At 37.1% G+C, this 10,078-nt stretch overlaps 1 protein-coding gene across 1 annotated transcript; it reads left to right on the top strand.

Moving 5' to 3' along the window:
- Positions 1-714: 714 nt before the first annotated feature.
- Positions 715-8,960, top strand: LOC113782964 (hydroxyproline O-galactosyltransferase GALT2). The gene is made up of 7 exons (XM_027328951.1): positions 715-2,237; positions 4,848-5,098; positions 6,176-6,466; positions 7,603-7,731; positions 7,835-8,008; positions 8,180-8,287; positions 8,402-8,960. The coding sequence occupies exons 1-7, from the start codon at positions 1,331-1,333 to the stop codon at positions 8,603-8,605; spliced, it is 2,064 nt and encodes a 687-aa protein (XP_027184752.1). The 5' UTR covers positions 715-1,330; the 3' UTR covers positions 8,606-8,960.
- Positions 8,961-10,078: the final 1,118 nt, after the last annotated feature.

The following is a 10,078-nucleotide window of genomic DNA, read 5'->3' as shown; positions in this document are numbered from 1 at the left end:
GTAAAGCTGGTTGGACTTTGGTCCAAACTTAGTTGGGTCTTTACTCAGTCACCTGTATAATTTTAAACATATCAATATAACTGTCATTTCGGAAAAAAAAAAATAAAGGTAAAGAAACAAGAGCGGACTAGTTTTTGGAGAATATAACTACAGTAAAGTTTTATATAAACATATAAAACACTTATCATCCAAATGGAGCCAATTATCTGGAAAAATAATTTTAGATGAGTATTATCATGGAAATCAACTCATAAGTAAGAGAGAGTTAAGAAAATATAAATGTATAAGGAGGAAGTTGATGATTTGTACTAGACATCTTGATTGTATTTTGAATTTTTGCACCAATAAATACATCAATCACACACATGCCCAACACATACTCATAAATTCCACCAATTCAAAAAGGAAATTAATGCGAGCATAAAATAAATAAAAATAAAAACTCCAAAAAAATGAAAATGAGAATGAATATCGTACTAATAAATACATCAATCATACACATGCTCAACACATGCTCATAAATTCTACCAATTAAAAAAGGAAATTAATACGAGCATAAAATAAAATATAAATATAAACTCCAAAAAATGAAAATGAATATTATTATTTCCCCATTGGGAAGAAAAATAATTAAAATAAAATCATTCCCCACCTCCAATAAACCAAAAAAAGAAAGTCATTTTAAAGAATTCCATACATGCACACGGACATCCTATTTTCCACTAATATCCCTTTTTCTTCTGCCTAGGGTTCTTCACTTTTTCTCAGTTGGGTCCCTCCCTCTAAACGCTATCAGATCCAGCCAATTAACCCTCTCGGATGATTTTGTAGACGTAATCTGCGTATAGTTTCGTCTACATTCATCATTGCTTAGAAATTTCGATTTCCTCGGCTTCTGATTGGTTAATTTTGCCCTGCAATGCTGATCAAGTTGGTGCACTGCTGATCCTTTTGTTGTCGCAATTGGTTACTCTTCACGCAAAATCAGTTCGATGGTGCACTGCTGATCCTTTTGTGGTCGGAATTGGTTACTCTTCACACAAAAGCAGTCCGCATTTTTTCGAATTGGAGTTCCGTCTTTTGTGGGTTAAAAGTTTTTTCGCTGTTGAACTATAAGTCTCTGATTATTGAGGCATTTTCTGATTCTATTCATCTTAATTTATGCTTTTTATATTTATGAAGTGGGTATCTTGTGTGAAAGTTTGAGGCTTTGAGGACTGGGATTTTTTTTTTCTTTTAATGTTTGTTGTTTTTGGGCTGAGAAATGAGGTGACGTTATTTATGCATGGTCCGAGGATTTTTATCTGCTTGTTGGGTGGGGTAGGGAAGGATGAAGAGGATCAGAAGTGAATCTCAGAGTGGAAGGAGGTTCAAATTGTCACATTTGTTAATGGGGTTAGCTGCATTATACCTGATTGTCATATGCTTGAAGTTCCCTAAGTTTTTGGAGAGTGCAGCAGTTTTGAGTAATAATGGTAATGATGTGGGTAAGGAGGGACTGCGAGTTGAGGTTGAAGAAGATACTGAACTAAGTAAACCGCGTCTGAGCTCTGCTTATAAGGATGGCTTTCATAGAATACTACAAAACAATGTGAACCAAAATGCTCCTCCAATGCCGCGTGAGGAAGCTTTAGAAGAGAAGAAAGGTGGTTCAACACCTGTTAACCCCCTTTCGCTTCATTATGGTAGAATAGCTGCTGCAATTTTGAGGCGTAGGAACAGAACAAGTGATTTCTCCGTAGTAGAGAAAATGGCAGATGAGGCTTGGTCATTAGGCACGAAGGCATGGGAAGAAGTAGGTAAACATGATGGGAAGGATATTGAGATGAATGCCACACTTGAGGGGAAGCCTGAGTCCTGTCCTTCTTGGGTGTCGGTGAATGCAGAAGAATTGGCTAGGGGAGATAATCTCATGTTCCTTCCTTGTGGGCTTGCTGCAGGTTCTTCAATCACAGTGATTGGAACACCACGTGTAGCTCATCAGGAGTACGTGCCTCAGCTGGCGAGATTAAGAGCTGGTGATGCACTGGTTTTGGTTTCACAATTCATGGTTGAATTGCAAGGACTAAAGGCTGTAGTTGGAGAGGATCCACCAAAGATTTTACATCTTAATCCTAGACTGAGAGGAGATTGGAGCCATCGACCAGTAATTGAGCACAACACCTGCTATAGGATGCACTGGGGCAGCGCCCAAAGGTGTGATGGTTTACCATCCAAGAGTGATGACGAAATGCTAGGTAAGGCATTGAATCTAGATTTTCATAGAATGCTCTCTTCATTTAAATACAGTGTCTCTTCCCCAGGGACAAATTAGAAAAGGCAAAGAACCAAAAACTGAAGACAATTGATTTTGAGTTCTCTTGATCGCTATAGTTAGATACAGAATATCTCTTGATCGCTATAGTTAGATACAGAATATGGTTATAATCATCCTGATGTGTGAAGATAAAATCACAAACACTAAATGCTGTTGTTTTGTTGGATAGATTTAATGTAAAAATCCTAGTTTTGTGGATTCAGTCTCTTGGTATTTAACAATATATGGCAAAGAATCTGCTGACACTTTAATTATGCAAACAAATTAGCTTTTCTTTGTAGGAAAATTACTCACTCTGAGATGTTTATTAGACGCTTTGCTTCTTTTTTCCAAATTAGGGTTGATATTGGACAAATTCAAGCTCTATATCTATGTTAACTTGGTTCCTACACTTGAACTCAACCTAAAATTGACCAAATATAGTGTTGCGCTCAAATTTGGTTCAATTGGTAGAACAGCTCCATATACTACAATGTTCCCATTTTCTAGTCCTTTTTGGGCCAATATCAACTTGAGTTGGAGCTCGAGTCCTCTCTTCCCTCATTCATTATGTTGTTACATATTTTAACAAAAAATATTTGCATTTAGTTAGTGTATACAGCAGCCCTTCTGCAGTCAGGTTGTTGATATCAAACAAATGTCGAGAAGATTGCTCCATGTCTTCTTTACGGATGCCACCTGTAGCTGTCAAAGTATATCAGAGATATCATAGAAGATCAGGATTAGATTGCATAAGGAAGATCCTTAAAGCAGTTTAAATCTGGAGTACTCTTCAGTATTTATGTGTTTTTGACTTCTGGGTCTTTGAGGCATTTCCTAGGCTTGGGCAGGTGATCAAATTTTCCTATTTTGTGGGGTGGTTATAAAGTATCAAGTTTAAAGAAAAAGCAAAAGGAGTTCCATTAAGTTAAACAAGCTCATGTGCTGAATATCTGCAAGATAGAGGTCAGTGTCATTCTCTCTCAAGCTGCCAGAATCTGTCTTTCCAAGCCAAACTCTATACGAGTCAAACCTTGAGCAGCTCTTCTCTGTTCACTTGTAGTCCTGGTCTAGATTCAGTATTCTAGGAGTCTTTCTATCAAATCCAAGATAATGTCTTACTCTTCCATAGCTTTTTGGCCAACATATTTCTCCAATACCCTCATTTTGACTTGACATTTAGATCTCATGTTTTCTCGTATGTTGGCAAAACAGGGTTTCCCCCTTCCTTTAAGTGAAATCAAAAAGCTCATAGCTGCTGCAAAATTTCACAACGATTTATTAAATTGGGAGACTTCGTACTACTCAAAATTGCCGTCCATGCTGATGAAATGGTTGACGCATTGCATTTACTGTCTATGTAATGTCTGTGCTTTTCTTGGAAATTTTTCTTTATTAATAAGTCTTAAAGATACAAAAGTTGGGATTGAAGATCAAAATTTTCATCTTCAAAGCAAGACATGATGCCAGGAGCAGGTAAGAAATTGAGCTTTGTTGATCAGTATAATATAGATATGTAGAACGATGTAGGACTTAAGAGTTGTTGAATCCTGAAAATGATTAGTAGTTAAAAGTTTTTCAATGGTTTTGGAAACTATTCATGATTAATTTCCCTCTTGATAAAGTATTAGTGAATAAAGTTTGTTTTCGTCATAAGTTGAAAAGAATTTTGCTGAACCCTAAGATAGAGACGAGGCTTCAGCATTTTGATTCCAAGTATCTTTAACAAGCGTGTTTCAAACTTTTTGGTTTATGTTAAATGATTTAAAACTCAGCTTGTGAATATTTATCCAGGTAGACTAGATTCATTTTTGCAATAGACTAACCCTGATCCATTGTGAATCAGATAAGCATGGGGTTACTGATTTTAATAATACCCTCCCCTACCATTCGACCTGATAATTGGGTGAAATGGAATAGTGTTGATGCTCTTTTTATTCAGGGGAAAAGAGAAATAAAAGAAACTGAGAAAGTTGTTTGGAAGATTTGTGTCATATGCAGTCTACTGTTAGTCTGTTACCTACCTGAAATTTTTTTTGTTGGAATGGAAGCTTCTTTGGTCCTCGTCATGCATATCTACTCCTAGTTCAGACTAGAGTAATGATGGAGAAGAAATGGCTTTTGACCTATTTTCTACTGTTGACTGCATGTAATCATATAGCCTTCAGTTTTCTCACATGTACTATTGGCTTCTCAATTTTATTTTTTTTTCTTGTGCCTTTTTTTGGTGAGAAGTTTGTAACGAGAGGTTGCCCATATAAGTGCACATCATTCATTTTGCTTGAGAGTTCAGATGAATTGTGTGTTCCTTCTTCGTTTTTAGGTCATTCTTATATTGCAGCTAGAATGCCTGGTTTTTCCGCCCCTTGGGTACATTATTTCTAACCTTTGTCATTCATCGTGAATCTTTTAACTTTGCATTGCATTTGTCTTCTGGAAGATGCTTGAGTTTATTGTTTTGTTCCCTTTTTTTCCCCTCACCTTTGTTTATTGATATATGAGCTTATTTGCCATCTGAACTTCCAGATTTCTAACAAAATATTCTTGGCAGTCGACGGCTTCTTGAAATGTGAAAAATGGATGCGAAATGATATAGTGGATTCAAAAGAGTCCAAAATTTCAAAGGAGTCCAAAATCTTTTCATGGTTTGAGAGATTTATTGGGCGTGCTAAAGTTCCAGAAGTGACCTGGCCATTTCCATTTATGGAGGGTCGGATGTTTGTGCTTACTATTCGTGCTGGTGTTGAGGGATACCATATCATTGTTGGGGGTCGGCATGTGACCTCATTTCCATATCGCACGGTATGCTACTCACAATTACAAGAAGGCCCTGTGGTTGTTTCCATTTCAGCTCCTTTATGATGACTTTCTGCAAAGCTTTTCCATACCATAGAGGTGCTTGCAATTGTTCTAGAAATAGTCGTTTGGTGACTGATATATGGTGTTCTGATATTTGATAAGTTGGCTGACCTCATGATCCATAGCGTTGACCCTCCCCCCTCCAAAAAAAAAAAACTACTATCAAAATGGAGAGAAAATGTTTTTGAATGATTTTGTGAATGGTGTTTTCCTCTGAAGATCTGTTGAATGTTTTCCTTTTGTATTGAGTAATGCCTGTACATTGAACTTAGTATGTTACTATTGGTCATTCTTTGTTGGCTCTCATGTTGGACCACTTCATGTCTGTTAGTTCTTATTGGTTTTTTAAAATGTAGCACTATATGCAGAAAAATGTTGGTCCAATATTATTTGTCCTTTGACCACATGAGTTGTCATTACCTTACCGTTGCTTACTTGAATAACCACTAGATATGAGATCTAAGCATATCCCTCCAAATAAAGTCAAATATCATTTGGGACAGAAATCCGGATATTAGAAGATATATTAGATTAAATTTGTATTTGCTGGCTAATGAGGTGGGAGTATGGTATATGATAAGGCTGTTACTGAAAGTCACAAATAGACAGAGGTCTGATGCAGATGCAGTTGGCTGCTGAGGTAATTGTAGAGCTAGGAAAATAAGTAGACCATTATTTTCCTCTTTCTCTTACGAGATGTTTGCTAGTCTGTCGGAAACTTTTAGAGGTGTAGACCTGGCTGGTTATTAAAATAGCAAATGGCATTGCCCAGCCTTAATCTTTTGACATTTGCACTAGTCGTATGAAGGATCTCATTGTTTCTTTGACCTCTATCCATAGATAATGGACTCTTTGAGTGTGATAAGCATAAATCTTTCATTTTACTTGACAATTAATATGATAAACACTATTGAAAATGCTTGAGAGTATTAAAAGTAAGAAATTGAATTTGTTGAAGTGCTTCTTTGTCTTACATTGCTTTGAAATCCTTTGGTGATCTGATGCTTACTGTTATTTCAGGGTTTTACTTTGGAAGATGCAACAGGGTTGGCAATCAAAGGTGATGTGGATGTACATTCGGTTCATGCCACCTCTCTTCCAACCTCTCATCCAAGTTTTTCTCCCCAAAGAGTATTGAGTTTCTCTGAGCAGTGGAAATCACATCCTCTGCCCCATCATGGTATTCAGCTTTTTATAGGGGTTCTCTCCGCCACCAATCACTTTGCTGAACGCATGGCCGTTAGAAAAACTTGGATGCAATCTTTAGCTGTCAGGTCCTCAAATGTAGTGGTTCGCTTCTTCGTTGCCCTGGTAAGCTTCCTTAATTTTCTTCTTCATCTGATATATCCTATTGAAAGCAGTTGCATTGGTGCATTTCAAAAGAAAGCTTGCTTTTATCAGATTGAGGAACAATCTGATACTAACTTGCTGATATAATTTTGACACTAACTTGGTGCATTTCAAAAGAGAGCTTGCTTTCTTTGATTGAGGAGCAAAGGCCTGATATAATTTTGACACTAACTTGCTGGGTTAATTTGTCTTTTGGATTTTCCTGTAGTAGACAAGTGTGGTGAAAGGTTCATTTGTTACTTCTATTTGTGAACAGATTATTCTTAGAACCTGAAATTTTGGTTAGAACTTGAAATAGAAGGTGATAAGAAAGTGAAAAGTTAGAAGTATCCTTTTAGTGTCTCAACTACTTAAAGATCATGAATTTTCGACAATGGGCTCATTTTCCTTGTCTCTTGTGATTGAATTATGGGAGAGGAGATGATAAGTTTCCCAGGAAGGAGTTAGCTAATATCGGACCTATGAAATTGCCAGCTTATCAGGAAAATTTTGATCCTATCAAATGTTTGCAAAGCTTACTTGTTCTATGCATGCAAGTAGAGAATCTGCACCAGTGCTTGTGGGACAAGTTGTCACCGTTGCCTTGTTAAACGGTGATACAGAATTGTTAATTTGATCAATTCATTTCGGTCCTCTAAAATGACCGTTCACCAGCACATATGATATGAGAGCCAACCATAGCACTTTCTTGGCAGATGTGGTTTTGCATGTTAGAGTTACATGCCAATTTGTCACAAAAAACCCTTTCTTGCAGTAGCAGTGACTTGGTGGTGACCATGCAGATAATGAGCTGACTTGTGAGTTTAATGGTTCTCTGGATTGATTATAACCTGTTTAAATGCTAAAACTTTTCTTGTATGAAAAATGCATGCAACCATCAAATCTATGCATATCAATTGTTGATTCTCTATTAAGTACCATGACTTAATAACTGACTGTACATATATGAAAAGCATACAAATTTCAGTTCATTCTGTCAGCACCTTCAGAACAAGGACAAATGAAAAGCACACAAATTTCGATCTTCCGATTTTTTTGTATTTGCTTCGACAAGTTTTATGGATGATTTTTACTCATACGTAACAAATGACATGCAGAATCCAAGGAAGGAGGTTAATGCTGTTTTGAAGAAAGAGGCTGCCTATTTTGGTGACATTGTTATTATTCCATTTATGGATCGTTATGAACTAGTCGTACTCAAAACTATTGCCATCTGTGAATATGGGGTTAGTTTAGTTCTATACTTTTTCCTTGATCCTCTGCCAATGAGCTCTTAATCAACTTCCACTTTCGATCTATCCCTAACATGGCATTAATGGTTTTCTGCAGGTTCAAAATGTAACAGCTGCATACATCATGAAAGTTGACGATGATACTTTTGTTAGAGTGGATAATGTCCTTGAACAAATTGAAGGATTCTCTCCCAAAAGATCCCTTTATATGGGAAATCTAAACCTCTTGCACAGACCTCTTCGAACTGGGAAGTGGGCTGTTTCCTTCAAGGTATGAAAGTATCCCTTCTGAAATCTAGATGTGATTTGACTGTTTTACTGGAGTTGATCCAAAGAAAGAGCAATCAACTTCTGTTAAAAAGGTTACATCCATTTCAAAGCAAGATAAATTTAATTGTCATTCTGCTTGTGTATCTGAATGATAAACAATGTTGTGAAACAGGAATGGCCAGAAGCAATATATCCTCCTTATGCCAATGGACCTGGTTATATAATTTCCAGTGACATTGCAAATTATATTGTATCTCAACATCTCAAGCGTAGTCTCCGGGTATGTGGCAACTCAAAACTCTTTCCGTATTATTCTGTCAATGCAAGATCAAGGGGTTTAGAGTGCAAGGAGGATTTTGTCCTAAGCGTATTGTTCTCTTATAATCCCTGACAGTTATTCAAAATGGAGGATGTCAGCATGGGGATGTGGGTTGAGCAGTTCAACAGTTCTAAACCTGTCCAATATTCTCACAGCTGGAAGTTTTGCCAGTATGGGTGCACGGAGGACTATTTTACTGCCCATTACCAATCACCACGGCAGATGCTCTGTCTGTGGGCCAATTTGATTAAGGGCCGGGCTCGCTGCTGCAACTACTGAATTGGTAGGCAATTAACAATCTATGGATCTGGTTTCTCTACGTGTACAGTGACCTGATATTGTCTTCCTGAAAACTTCACTGAAATGACAACTTTTCTGGTTGCCTGGCATGGCTGGTGGTGTCGAGGAATTGTTGGAAAGATTTATCTACTGACTTAAAAGCAGAGGGAATTTCCCTTTGAACCAGTCACCTTAGGTTCTCTGTAATGTATCCACGCAATGCACGGTAAGTTGTATAGGCTTCATGTCAGTTTGTACCATGGAATTAAATAATTAATAGCATTCTTGTTGTGGAGCGGGAAAACCTTTGAGCTTCAAGTTTTGTTCTTCACAAAAGTTGTGAAGAGTTTGGGAAGTGGGGTGCTACCACCATAGACATGTAAGCTATCGTTGGCAAACACATTTCAGACAGAATCTTGTCACGGACTACTACAGTATGGTTGATCAAACTAGTTAAGCCTTTTCATGTGCAAAAGTGCTTGTACTTCTGGTAAAGACACAGGAAAAAAAATGACACATTGAAGTTCCAAAACATTAAAACTGAAAAAAAAAAAAAAAAAAAAAAAAAAAAAAAAAGTGGCACGAACGAAATAAAAGACCTAAGAGAGTCGAGAGAATATTATTTGTGGGTCTAAAGAATGTTATCTTAAACTAAAATAGTTGTTAAAGCAAGATAAACAAGAAACATGCAAATTTTTGGAGAATGTATTGTCTTAGGCTAGAATAGTTGTAAAAGCACGATAAGCAAAAGCATGCAAAATACGACTGAAATTTTGATTAAGGCATAAGTCCAACCAAATAGGCGACAAAGAAAAAGTTGCAGATAAAGAATAAGGCAAAGGAGACCATTGGAACTTTCAAAATGGCGTGAAAAAGTAATAAATATGCTAAACATGATGTGAAAAATAACAGCATATATTCCAACACAATGAAAATAACAGTTCAAGAAAGTTTCCTTCATCGACATAGCTAAGGGTTTGATCCTCCAATGGGAGAAAACTTTTATTAGGAGCCAAAAGAAATAAGGACATGAAAGGAGTGATAAAGTTCGATTAAAAAAAAACTCCTTCTCGTGTTAAAAAAAATGAAAATTATGTTTTTGTGCTTAAAATATTTGATATAAATTAAAAGTAAAAGACGTATATTGCATTTCAGACCGTGCTTTGAGATGAACTATTTTGATCAGCCACGGATTTAAGGGGGGGCTGGTGGGGGCTTAAGCCCCTCCCAAGCCGCCGGAAAACCCCCTATATATAGGGGATTCCGGCGGCCAGCCCAGCCAGTTGGGCGGTGACGGCAACGTGAATAATCAACAAGATGGAGAAGACCTTGTGGATTATTCTCACTTTCTGTTTGAGCCTGATCCTCCAGGTCTTTTTTGAGACAAATAAATAGAGGCAAATGGCAATAGCAGTAGCGAGTGATACACACACACATCCAGTTTCTTTTCATGACAAAATTGTGTAGTGTTTT

The sequence above is a fragment of the Coffea eugenioides genome, chromosome 9, assembly GCF_003713205.1.
Source record: "Coffea eugenioides isolate CCC68of chromosome 9, Ceug_1.0, whole genome shotgun sequence".
NCBI lineage: Eukaryota > Viridiplantae > Streptophyta > Magnoliopsida > Gentianales > Rubiaceae > Coffea > Coffea eugenioides.
The sequence above is the reverse complement of the archived record's forward strand: the minus strand, read 5'-3'. Positions and strand labels throughout refer to the sequence as shown.

Excerpts from the sequence above, each read along its gene's own strand:
- LOC113782964 (XM_027328951.1), top strand. The coding sequence starts at position 1,331 with ATGAAGAGGATCAGAAGTGAATCTCAGAGTGGAAGGAGGTTCAAATTG. Across the intron at positions 2,238-4,847 it reads GAGTGATGACGAAATGCTAG|TCGACGGCTTCTTGAAATGT; the intron begins GTAAGGCATTGA and ends TATTCTTGGCAG. Across the intron at positions 5,099-6,175 it reads CCTCATTTCCATATCGCACG|GGTTTTACTTTGGAAGATGC; the intron begins GTATGCTACTCA and ends CTGTTATTTCAG.